The sequence below is a fragment of the Toxorhynchites rutilus genome, chromosome 2 (assembly GCF_029784135.1).
Source record: "Toxorhynchites rutilus septentrionalis strain SRP chromosome 2, ASM2978413v1, whole genome shotgun sequence".
In the NCBI taxonomy this organism is placed as follows: Eukaryota; Metazoa; Arthropoda; class Insecta; order Diptera; family Culicidae; genus Toxorhynchites; species Toxorhynchites rutilus.
Window position 1 is genome coordinate 155,290,240 of NC_073745.1, and position 13,820 is coordinate 155,304,059.

Genomic DNA, 13,820 nt, shown 5'->3' on the forward strand with positions numbered 1-13,820 from the left:
AAAGTTAGTATTGAAAAATTATATTAAACCAAGATATTTCAAATAAGAAAAAAATCGCACCACATTAGGCGTCGTGCACAAATTACGTAACGCTAAAAATCCGAATTTTGGATCCCCTCCCTCCCTACGTAACGCATTTTCCTATCTCTAATACACAGCAAGCAACGCAACCTCTACCCCCCTTCTCGCGTTTCGCAATTTGTGCACGACGCCTCAGGAAATATGCATAATACCGAAAAATAATTTATAATAAAAATTTAAGATAAACCAGAAGCAATACGTTTACTGAACGCGACCAAAGTGCACACAATTGATAAGCACCCTATTTCTGATCTTGATGCGTAAGGGAAAAAACCAAACACAAATAATATACACCAATATCTCACGCTGATGTTGAGCTATAAAAAGAGAAGCATGCTATGGAAAAGAATATATACATAAGGGAGAAACAAAAAAACTTATCCTCATACAGCTTACAGCTCGGTTTTACTACTGTATTTACTGGGCGCTGTGCTGGTGATAGTATCACTGCTCAACATACACATCAACCTTCTCAGTGTGCTGTTTCAATAAGCATATACACAACACACGCGCGACAGTAAACTAACACAAAATGAATTTTAGAATCAAGAGGCTAATGTTATTTCGTCGCGGCAAAACATATACTATATTCCGTAGTCCCGACACACTTCATTTCACACACCAAACTCACGCGACGAAAAAAAACTACACAGCAACACGAATCATTTTACCGAAAATTCCAGAAAGATATAAATAATGAGCCGACGCGATACTAAACATATCTTTTATGATTTTTAAAGAATTTTTCACATGACTTCCTAGCATAGCATATGATTCGGGCAAAAAGACACATAAAATGACGAGAGAAAACTAACACATCTGTAACGGACACAGGATGCGAAAATATTTTTCACCGTTGGCGTTAATCTAATATGTTCATATAACATATATTGACATACTATGCACACTTTATAATTAATTAACTGAAAAAGCTTAGTAACCGACATCATTATGAAATATTGCGAGATGGGGGAACAGCACTTTTCTATCACAAAAATGACGCCACGCCACACCGTATTCCACCACGCACTCTTAGGGAAACGCACACGAAACAAAATTACATACAGAGCGAACGGAAAGCACGTCTGCTCCCAACGACTACTCGCGCGAGACTCAATATCTAATTGGTACCATTCAGATGAAAAAATAAATTGAACGAAATAACGAAAGAAAATTTGCTGCCCTAAAATGTTAGGAAATTAGAAACAATCCTATGGGACATACAATTAAATTTATAAGCATTCATTAGCCACAATTACTTACCTAGGTTTCTAGGAAAGGCAGTACAATAAGCAAGTGATTTCTTCATAATAATTGCTAATGATTATGTCGCTAATTCACACAGTCGTAAAATTAACATATTCAAATATAACCAATAAACTAGGGATAGTACCCCATTTAAAGCAATTCTGCGATTTCAACATGTAATAACCTTCTCCAAATGCTACGAAAAGGGCTACAAGAGAACTAAAGACGTTATAGTGAGCCATTCGATAAACGCTTCAGCACTATCTTGTTGAACACCCAGAGAGGATAGCAAGCATTCAATATTTAAACATTTTAGAGCATCATCCAGTAATGGAAATACAATTTTAATGAATAAGGGCGGTGTTTATTTAAATAAATACCCACTCGAATTACGCTGTTTATCGAACTGAATGGGGGGAAAATATCCGACCGCTTTTAGTGCTATGGTCCCAGGAATGCCATTCGAGTGCTCTCTGTTGATTCCACCACCTGCTACTTCTTTTGCAGCACAGCGAGCATACACACGTCTACCATGCTGTCCCATTCGACGATATAATGCCCAATGCTGTCCTCTCATTTCCATCGGCATCCCGTACTGACAGGAAAATGTGTGTCCACCACTGCTGTGCCTATGCCTGCAGCAGATATGATCTATAATCGCACAAATTTCTGTCGTTCGCCATCGTTTTGCAGCTTCCACGGTGGAATGGAAGGCAACATGAAAACGAAACACAACCGAACACATGATGAAATTTATTAAACCGTAATAACTGTAAACAACACCCACTGCTGCACAACGCTCGGAGAAGTCCTCAACCGTTGAAAAGTTTCGTAGAAGCGGTTTGGATTTTTCATTTCCGGTTCAGCAGATATAGATCACTTTTCAATAAATAAGCTCGCCTATTAAAGTCATGCCCGAGTGGGGATCCGTTTATTTGTGTTTGACGTGGTGGCTGCAAACTCAGGGAGGCTGGAGAATTGTGATTTCAATATCACGGCATTTTTTTGTAAATATGTGCGACCCGACGTGGGGTTGTTAATTATGCCGTGCGGGAGAATGTTATCATCTCATGGGCTGTTCGCAATTTGTTCAGCAAATATTTAATAAATATTGAGATGCCTCGGGGAAATATTTTTCTACTGATTTACGGGGTCATTGATTTTGGTAATCAACGTTGTGTAATTCGTGGAAAGGATCTATAGCATTTTATATATGAATATATTAACAACATTGTCAATGGGAGGCGGATTTTGCATATAGATGATAGATACATCTAATATTGCTAGAATAAATCGAGTTCGATATCTCTAGAAATTATATATCCCCGGTCTGGTAATTAATATGGCGCGTGTTGAATTGAGGCATTCAAATTCTCTGTGTATCTTTTGATTAATCTGTTTCTAATTAACGCTCCTCAACTTTTCCTATCTTGAAGGTGATAGATGATTGTAAAAATAATCGCTTTTTGATACCTCGTAGTTTCCAGTTTGCAGTTTCCGTAGTTAGCAAAACATCGCTGAAATGAATGGGCAATACAAGTGTATACAATTTTTTGTTACACGTGTCATTATTTAAGGATCAACAGGTCATCATCAACTATTAGAAAACTCAGAAGCAGTCACTCGTTCAAAAAACCCATTGTGATAGAAATCGGTTCATCGAATTCCAGTTCACAACAAGGCTGTGGCTGTGAGACTGTACAATAGATAATTGTGTAATCAAGGAACTGTTGGTTTAAGCAAATGAAACATACTAAATTACTAAATTACGTTGCTTCACCCCAATAAACAAACAACAACAGATAACAGACCGACTTATTCATCTTTTTTCTGAGATGTCCATTGCTTAAAGTGTTTCATACATCTAATTTTTTTGAGTATCGAGTTATTGGGGGAAAAAAATGTAGAACCCCGATTATTCGCGAATGGTGCCGTTGCCAGACTATTCCGCGGATAATCGGGGTTCCACTGTATTAAATTCCTTTCAATGGGCTGAAAACATCATCGATCGTGCGCTACTGTATGGTTTGAAAAAAATATTGGGTTGGGGAAAAAGAAATGTCGTATATTGTCAATATATGGCAACACTTAAACATATCTTGTGATGTACTTATCGCATCGGGTCATACTATAGGGCTATTTGAAGACGGCAATCTGTGCTACAAGTGTCGTTTTGACAGTGTTGTGATTGTCCTTTTCAGTCTCAAGTTGTAGCGCGTCAAAGATGGAGTCCACCAAGCAAGAAATTCGCCATATTTTACGTTTTTACTACCTGTGGGGTAAAATTGCAACGAAGGCGGCCGAAAAAATTCGAGTAATTTATGGACCCGATACTGTAACGATTCGCACAGCACAGCGTTGGTTTGATCGATTTCGTTCTGGTGTAGTGGCTGTCGAAGATACACTCCGTACTGGTAGGCCAATCGTCGTGGAAATCGATAAAATCGTTGAAATCATCCAAGTAAACCGGCATGTGAGCACTCGTTCGATTGGCCAGGAACTGGGTATAGACCATAAAACCGTTTGGAACCATTTGCAGAAGATTGGATTCCAAAAAAGCTGGATGTATGGGTGTCACACGAGTTGACGCAAAAAAATCTTTTAGACCGAATCAACGCCTGCCAAGCACTGCTGAAACGGAACGAACTCGTCCATTTTTGAAAAAGATGGTAACTGGTGATGGAAAGTGGATCACGTACGACAATCTAAAGCGAAAAAAGTCGTGATCGAAGCGCGGTGAGCCGGCGCCAAGCCCGGATTGACGGCCAGGAAGGTTTTACTGTGTGTTTGGTGAGATTGGAAGGGAATCATCCAATATGAGCTGCTCAACTATGGCCGGACCCTCAACGCTCTTGATGATACTAAGTTGGCCTCAAAAGAGGCTTGCGAAAACTGGCTGTCTGAGTTTTTTGCAAATAAGGGGGCGGGGAGGCGGGGAGGCGGGGGTGGTTTATAAGGGGGGATAATGAAGTTGCCTTCTAAATGGCAACAAGTTTGTGAACAAAACGGCGCATATTTGACTTAAATTGGATCATTTTAAGTATGTTAAATAAAGTGTCAAATTTCGATCAGAAATACGACATTTCTTTTTCCCCAACCCTATATAACGAACGAATGATACCGTAGGAAGTGGCATCTGCAAGATCATATTTGTACAAACGAAAGTAAGTTATTCAGTGAAACGTTCAATCGGAAGTTCATATCAGAATTGTTGTGCGATATTCGACATAGTTATAAAAAGTTTTCTCTAATTTTGCATTGCTAATGTCATCCTGTGTAATACATTTGTCGAAACATGTCAAATTCATGGTTTATAACTCATGAGTACCATCTTATAAGGCTTACGAATACCTAGGCTAAAATATTCAACGAATACCTAAGAAGGAGAGGCCGATTTCAAAAAAAATCATTTGAACAATGTTTCGATGATTGGATTATTCTTTGCCATAGGTGTACGAGGTGATAGCTGAAAGTTTCCAGAATAGCTCTGTTGTGGGCAAGCTTGTGCAGTACAAATTCAACCGACTAAGCTTGTGAATCGTTACTCATTGCCAGTTCAGTAGAACCTAGATTGTTTTGTTCATTTGTAGTGATAGTTTTTGCTAACACATAGTAGTGCTACTCGCACTTGGCAGGATATATTCATACTATTCCGGAAGATAGGTATATTTATAGGCTTACTTAACTCTATTCATTTGTGATGTGTTAATATAAATTGTTATTATAATGTGTTAAAATTATCCAGAGTGGAGCTAAATCCAATTTAAAAAATACCGAAGAGTTAGAGGCAGGATCGAATCAAAGTGCTAGGGAAAACTGTCTTGCCTTGTGTGAAAATGCCGTTAAAATCTAGATGATCTAGTAGAGATAAAATTATTTGATGTTTACCATTAGACATACAATGTCTGCTATTTATGCTCTACCATCCTGAGTTATTACCCGGAAACCAGCAAAAGACGAATAGGATAACAATTATCACTGTTCACGAAAGCCATAACGCCAAGATTGACTATGCCAAACACAAATAATTCTGTGCTTGTTTTGTGGATCAAAGCCAAATACGCTGTCATGGAACGTCACGACGATGAGTCATTTATACGACAAGCGATACCGAATCCTACCAGAACATGTTTAACCCTTTCACTACGGCTTTCATAAGTGTGCTCCGTCCAAGTGCTACCGCTGAACGGAGCACTACGCCGAAAAATATGCATATCGCGCTGGTGTGATCGATGTGCAGTATCACCCTGATGTCGTCTATAGACGACGCTCGTAGCGAAAGGGTTAAGGAGCCAAAACGTAGACGAACGAGTGAATATTGAATGAATATTGAAACGATGGTAAGCGAGATGCCATACATATGCTCCACTTTCTGGTGCAATAAATCGGGAACCATTGTTATTATTCTCTCACTATTGGTGGATTTTTGATAGACGTTGAACTCATTTTCGTTGATTTTACAATGAATATATAGGGGAGAGGGGGGCACATTCGGACACTTTTTTTCTTTGATTTTTAATATTTTTTGTAAACTTAAAAAAAATCTGAATTCATCATTGTCTTTTGGACATCAATGTATCATATGAGCGTGTAAGAGGTGTGCGTTGATGTGATTAGGAATGGTTTATTCGAATTTTTGAAAATTGCCTTTTTGTCCGAATATGCTCCATATGTGGGGCAGTTCCGGACTGTTCTGGGGCACTTTCGGACAACGAAAAAAAAATTAAAATTTTATGTTTATGTTTTCCAGCATATTCTGCATTTTTCTGTTTATCTGTATTTGTCTGAAACGAAACTGCTTGCTATGAGAGTCAGTAAAAATTCGTCATTTTGCTTTCTTCCGTTTTCGAGGGGTGATTTTCCGCGGTGAAGTTTTTGGAAAAGGTTCATTTTCCGGGGACAAAGTTGCCAAAGTGAAATCTATCTATGCTGTGCTGTGCTGTGCTGTAACGCTATGTATTGCAGCATTGTTGTATTACCTGATTAGTCAGTTGCTACCTCCAGTAGGTGAAATCCTTTGAGCATTCAAAATCCTTGTCCGAAAAAACCTTTCTTGAGAATGGATAGCAATCTGTCATTTTGAATCCAGCTAGGATATTACTCAGATTGAAAGAAACATTATAAGGCGATGCAACTATACCTGAGAGGTCGTGTATAGAAATAGTTTTTTCAGGATGGTTGAGTAGCCAATCGTTCTGGGAAACTGAGAGCTTTTGCTTGAAAGGGCCCATAACTGAAATATCCAGCGGTTGTAAGCGATTTGTGACATAAGGTGGAAAAGATACACGAGATGTGCAATTTTCTCGGCAATATTTAACTGTTTCCAAAGTGCAATGACTTTTTGTTTGATTTTTGATTTTTTGAAATTGATTCGTTTACATTGCTTTTTGCTGCCTTTTTCAAATGTTCCAGAACACTGAGAAACAGTTTTACCGTTATGCAACCGTTAGTTGGGAAATTAGCAATGACAATGGACCCAGTTGGACCACCTGTGAGCTAGAATCATGAAAATGTTTATTCGAAACTAGTTCGATAGTTCTTTCCATCTCATCTTCGTTGATGCTGGTTCTATCGGTTTTCTATCTATAGTTTCGAACCATCATTAGGTCTGAGAATCAGACTAAATTGATGTTTTTTAGTAAACAACAATCAGACACAAATTTTATGAGGTATTAAACAGTGTCCGAATGTGCCCCGTGAACGATGTTCGAATTTGCCCCACCACCATCCGAAGACAAATCATAATTTTATCTAATAAATAGACGGGGAAATTGTGTGCACGTTTTTTCATTTCATATTAGTTACTAACTGAGGTGACGATCTTCGATGAAAAATATAGGGGTATCAATTGTGATAATATGTACTTTACTGATGGGTCCACTATAAATGAGTCCACAGGATTTGGAGTGTTCAACGAATTTTTTAGCACCTCACACAGTCTTCAGAATCCTTGCTCAGTGTATATTGCTGAATTGGCAGCAATTCATTGGGCGCTGGATAGCGTCGCCTCACGACCTGTTGAACACTATTACATTGTAACGGATAGTCTTAGCTCTGTCGAAGCTATCCGGTCAGTGAGGCCGGAAAAGCACTCGCCGTACTTTCTTGAGAGAATACGAGAAATTTTGAGTGCTTTATCCAGACGCTGTTATGTCATTACCTTTGTCTCATTGCTCAATTCCGGGTAATGAGAGGGCTGACTCATTAGCAAAGGTAGGTGCAATTGAAGGCGATATTTATCAGCGTCAAATCGCCTTCAATGAATTTTATTCTTTAGTCCGCAAAAATACCATCGCTAACTGGCAACGCAAGTGGAATGAAGATGAATTGGGCCGTTGGTTTCACTCGATTATCCCTAAGGTTAGCCTCAATCCGTGGTTCAAAAGTCTGGAATTGAGTCGGGACTTTATTCGCACCTTCTCCCGACTCATGTCCAATCACTGTTCGTTAGATGCACTACTCTTTCGTTTCAATCTTGCCAGCAGCAATCTCTGTGTTTGTGGCCAAGGTTATCGCGACATCGAGCACGATGTTTGGTCGTGCGAGGTGTATCTGGTCGCCAGATAGAATTTAGAAAACTCCCTTCGGGCCCGAGGAAGACAGCCCAATGTACCGGTGAGAGATGTGTTGGCTCGGTTAGACCTTGATTACATGTCCCATATATATGTTTTCCTTAAAGCTATCGATCTTCGTGTGTGATTGTCCCTATGTCCTTATACCCTCCTTTCCTTCCTTTGAGGGTAATTCGTCCCCTTGCTATAAATAGTAGAATAAATTGAAATGTAAAAACACTATAGATATACGAACAGATTTAAGAATTGAGTATTCATCAACATTGTTACAGTTTCTTTATACCCCATCCTTCTTCTAAAAATATGCCACCCTTCTAAACTCGAGTACATCGCGAGTAATCGGTTTTCCACCTTACTAACCATAGATGTAAGAAAATTGTTTATATATATATAGTTTTAAAATTATATTTAAGAATTCGGCTCCTTTAAACTTAAGTTACTGAGCCTGAAAAAATAAACGAATTAATAAAAAAAAAACTAACTGAGGTGGTGTACTTAATTTTCTGAATCATTCACAAAGAAATACTTACAACTTCAAGCTCAAAAGTTTCGAAACGTGTATGAAAAAGGGCACAGTGTTGTTTTCGTAAGTAATAAACGATCAGGAGATGTCAAACAATATGACAGCTGTTGGTGGAAGAGTTGTTAACTTACTTATATTTTTAATTTGGTTGAAAATTGTACCACTTAATTTTTACAAGCGTTGTCCGAAATTCCCCCCTTTCCCCTACCACTAATATAATTTTTTCCCAGAATATATATTTTTGTTGAGGCTCAAATGGCATTAGCCTGACAGGGCCGGGAGTTCAATTCAACTAATATGATATTATAATGATTTCTTCATCTAAATATGTCAACAGTTTAAATTTCTAACCGAGATTTTACTTCAATTTCAGATCTCCGTCTGCGATGATTACAGTTTACCGATAGATTTCGTCAAAAAGAGACCGTCCAGTTTCGATCCTTGCCTAGCCGATCGATTGCCCGACAATTGGGCCTCTCCAAGTCCACAAACAGAGCACGTAAGTATAGCAACGCTGAAGCTGCCACCAAAAGACCGCTCTGCCACCTTTCGTGTTTTCCCTTTGTGTAACACGGAAAAAAATCGCATCTAATTGATGAAGCTGGAAAATAAGCAAATCGGATGCCGCTAAAGCAGCTCTTCAGTGGGTGTCTAGTTGGGGCTGAGCCATTTTCACTCGGGGGATGAGTGAAGACCTCCCATCGACTACGGCGGGATGCCCCGGTTTTAATCATAAACACTCGACTTTTTCACCGTTCGTTGCGTTCTGCAATGAGTGTTACCGTACGGATGAGCAGAGCGCCCTGAGAGAAAGCAATCAAAGCCAAGAGTTTCCCCCTCGGGCCAGAGATAGAAATAGCGCCTGTGGTGCAAATAATTACTTTTTAAATGGACAAAAAATTGAACTACCATAATTTAATTCAATTAGAGTTTAATTAAAACGCAAATAAATTGTACTGCTTGTCCCACACGATGGGGGGAGATATGAATAAAAGCATCGTCGAGTTTGGGGCAGACAATGGTTTTAATGCTCGTGGATTTGTATACGCGGAAGACCAAGATGTAGTAAGAAAAAATAAGTTACATGGTCTTTGCCCTCTAGATTCGTGTTCAGTGTACGATTTGGAGAACGATATATTCTACATAGATACACCCAAACTAGCGTTGGCTGAGAACATTTCATCTTTGGCAAAATAATGCTATTAAGTGTGCTGGAGGGTTAAATGCGCAAATAATGAGTTATTTTAAAAGCTTAAAAATGGTTTGTGTGTATGCGAGCAAACATCTCTTTCTGTTTTCTTTCTCATTTCATTTGGGATTGTTCCAAAAAAATGCCATACGACGTCAATGGTGATCGAACAAAGGCCGGCTGGAATGTAAAGCTATTTTACACGACCACTCTATCCACATAGCTGCCAGTGCCGTTATATAGAAGCGTGATAATATTACACCTCATCATAAAATGAAGTTGGAAAGTGTTTTCTAAGAGAATAAAGAAGAACATGAACGAGAATATATCTTTCTCTGTGTGGGTCGTGTATTTAGCAAACTATACGAAAAGCTTTCATAGGCTTTCATTTAAATGTGTCTCTCCTGTTTCGCTCACTCATATTGGCTCTAGCATATCTATATATATGAAAATAGATTTCTGTCTGTCTGTCTGTCTTTCTGATTCTTATGGACTCGGAAACTACTGACACTCCACCCCTTTTCTAAGGGGAGAGGGAACTGCCATACAAATGAAACACAGATTTCTGCATTACTCGAGAATTAATCAAGCAAATTAAACGAAATTAGGCATGTGGAGATTTTAGGGTGCAATAAATGATTTTATAGTGGTTAGATACTCCTCCTCCTCTTCCATACAAATGAAACACAAATTTCTGCATAACTCGAGAACTAATTAAGCAAACGAAACCAAATTCGGCATGTAGAGGTTTTAGGAGTTTTTTAAGAGACACGAAACGTTTCTATGGTGAATAGACACTCCTTCCTCCACTCTAATGGGAGAAGAGGGGGGGGGGGTCTTTCTTTATTCTATCATATTTTATGTATCAAATATTTATTCCATGTAACGGAGAAACATGTTATTTGCAAGTGGTTGAAAAATCTTGAACGAGAATTGTGTCTGAAAATAATCTGATATTATAATGATGAGTTTTGCTAGAAGTACTAGGAATTTTTTAGTAAAAAGTAAATTCAACGGGGTCGATTAGAAGACCAAGCAATGAACAGTTCTGCGATTGGACTCATGAACTTGCGCTTAGTAAGAAAACGTGAATGTTTGAAAGTATTGATAACAAAAAACAAATTTCGGGCGGGACGAAGTTTGCCGTGTCAGCTAATATATTATACAAATGATGTACACGTATTGGAAAATAGAACGTTTTCTGTTATTTTTCAGCTCATTTCATGTAATAAATCGGGATGCTATAACATGTGCTAAAAATTAACTTCGGGTGTAGTTCGGCTGACCAAATAGTTCAGGAATAAAAACGGGACACGTAAACCAAAAAAATATATATTTATCGTTTAATATTTTTTGAAAAAAAATATTGAGTGAATAATACCGAGAATAAAGAAGCTGGAGAGACTTTGCGAAGAAGATTATGATTTTTGCAAGTCAGCCATTCCATGCCAAACCGGGTGCCCATTTTCATTTTAGGGTGGTCCGAAAAATCAACTTTTTCCCCTTTTCCCAAAAATGATTTTTTTTAAATTTATAACTTCTGAACTACTCGACCGATTCAGATAATCGACATATCAAATTAAAGTCAATTAGCTAGTCTTGGAAAACATCACATTAGCAAGAAATTTGGATTTTATATTCGTAATTATTGATTATATTTGCTATTTGCTATTTACATGACTTTGTAAAGCGCTATATTTTTTACATTTTTTCTTGAAGATTCAGTTTTTTTACATAACATATCTAGAAATCAGAGAGGCGTTTTTTTTTGTTTTTGAGTTTTGATTTTTCAAACTTAACCGATGTCCGAAAAATCAATGTTCCCCTTTCTTTCACCACAAAAAGTCATAACTTTTGAACTACTGTGAAAAAACGTGAGCTTTCAAGAAAAAAATTATAAAAAATATAGCGCCCTCCATCTTCAACCGAGTAAAATATTAAAAAAAAAAACAAATACAATCAATAATCAAAAAACAAAACTCACTGGTTTTCGCAAGATTATAATTTTTTTAAAGAAGACTATCTCATATGCTTTAATTTGTTATGTCAGTAATCTGAATCGGTCCAGTGTTTGTAAGTTATGAATTTTTGTGGTGGAAAAAAAGGGGAAACTTTGAGAAAAATCACTCAAAAAACAAAAACTCTCTCTGATTTTTGGATATGTATGTAAAAAAATAAGCGCTCTGTAGTCCAAATCCATGTAAACAGCGAAAAACAAATACAATCAATAATTACAAAAACAGAATCATTTTTTTTTTTTGCAAATGCAATATTTTTCCGAAAAAGACTAGCTAATTGTTTTTAATTTGATATGTCATCTAAATCGGTCGAGTAGTTCTAAAGTTATGAATTTTTTTAAAGAGTCATTTTTGGAAAAAGAGGGGGGGGAAAAGTGGATTTTTCGAACCACCCTAAAATGGAAATGGGCACCCTAAAGATACAATAAAAAATACGCGTCTAATAGTTTGCGATAAAGAACAAAACCACCACTTTTCACAAAAATCTGAGAACGACTAGATCGGTTTGGCATGGAATGGCTGATGTTCTGATTGACAATTTCCATAGTATTTATACCAAGACTTTTCTGTTGTCCAAATAATGATCATCGTAGAAAATCCTTTCGACTGATATAATTACTACCAGGCAAACACAAAATATAATCAGTAAGGTTCACGAACTCCTTACTGTCTAGAAATTTGTTTTCCTTTTCTAAAAATAGTTGGCCACAACAAGTTGCAACTGGTACGGATTATTTGCTCCACCTTTTTATCTATCTAATTATAATCCCTGTAATGCTATTTTCAATCTCCGAAATGGACTTCAATATAAGACTGTTATGTTTCTCCTAGACTGGCTTTTCTTTTTGCAATGTACTCCAACGCAGTATCATGAAAAATTTACAGTTTTAAGAAATTTATCCCCCAGTACTTTATCTTAATCAACTAGCCCTACGTCAAGATTGCTTCCCTCAGAAAGGGTGCCAGTCAATTTTTTATGGAATAGTTCTAACGTTAATAACTATTTTTGCTGCCAACGGACCGATGAACGGACAACGATTTGCATACCAATCGAATTGGAAATTCTTTGAGAATTGTTTGATATTTTAAGCATTATGATCCACTAATTCTTAAATGGCTTAAGTTAACAAAACTTGGAAGCATACCCATTTTCTCTCACATTTTTTCCGTAAATTTTTGTACTTACATGCCTGTGCCTAAGAACGAGAGGAGTCGTGAGGTATATTCGTATATACCACTGCGTGTGTGCGTAAAGTGCTCGCTCGAACTGTAAATGCAGCGTTCGTTTATACGGACACTGTGAAGAGAGGAGAAAATGCAAATTGATGCCGCCCGTTTGTAGCTCATTGTGCAGAAAAAACCATTCGCGATTTCCAATACTCATTCTCGTCCCAACTAGCAAGCAGCCGGCAGTTTCTCTGATGTTACACATATCGGTTTTGCTCGATACAAGTGATTCAAGTGCATAAAAAATCTTTATCGAAAACAATTGGTCAGTGATTGTGACAAAAAAGCTTTTTAACGACATTTTTACATTCGACACGCTGAATCGGACTCAGATGATGAAATTGTTTTAATTTTGTATACTGTGGCAATTTGAGTGTAAATGTAGTACATTGGGTACTCTTGGATTGGTCTTCACTTCTTATGACAAACGCGTGAAGAGGAATTGTCTGGAACATTTCTTCACAAAACCTTTTGCGACCGACATGATCAGGTTCATTTGATTCTTGAGTTACCGTTATGACTCATATTCCGAACACTTCATTCTAAAAACCAAATTTACTAAATATCAATGTTATAAATAACTGAATAATCAACACTCCGATATTCTTTAGGGTATACCCTTCCGTATGATATCATGTATAGGCATCAAAACAATGTTGATGTTCAGAAAATTAAGCTTTTAAAACGACGTGTTCGGAATTTGAGTCAAAAATTAAGATTGAGACAAAATCGTAATACCATTTAATAGAGATGGAACTTGAAATAAAAGTGTTCTTCAACTTCTAATTGTGTCCTATAAATTGTGCTTAATGTGGCAGTCTCACGGGTTACCATGTTCGAATTGCTTCAAGTATAACGTACCGATTCTGAGCGGGAACGTCAAAATGTCGACTAAAAACTCTTTGTTTTGCAATCACTGACCGTTTTTTTTTCCTCATAAAATACGCGGATGACGAATCCCT

The 13,820-nt window shown here is 37.5% G+C and overlaps 1 protein-coding gene across 2 annotated transcripts in view; it reads left to right on the top strand.

Moving 5' to 3' along the window:
* LOC129770376 (uncharacterized) overlaps window positions 1-13,820 on the top strand; it is a 411,645-nt gene that overhangs the window by 373,125 nt on the left and 24,700 nt on the right. For both annotated transcript variants that reach the window (XM_055773168.1, XM_055773167.1), the window contains one exon: window positions 8,798-8,923. In XM_055773168.1, the coding sequence (XP_055629143.1) occupies window positions 8,798-8,923 (126 nt within the window). The remainder of the gene's footprint in view (window positions 1-8,797; window positions 8,924-13,820) is intronic.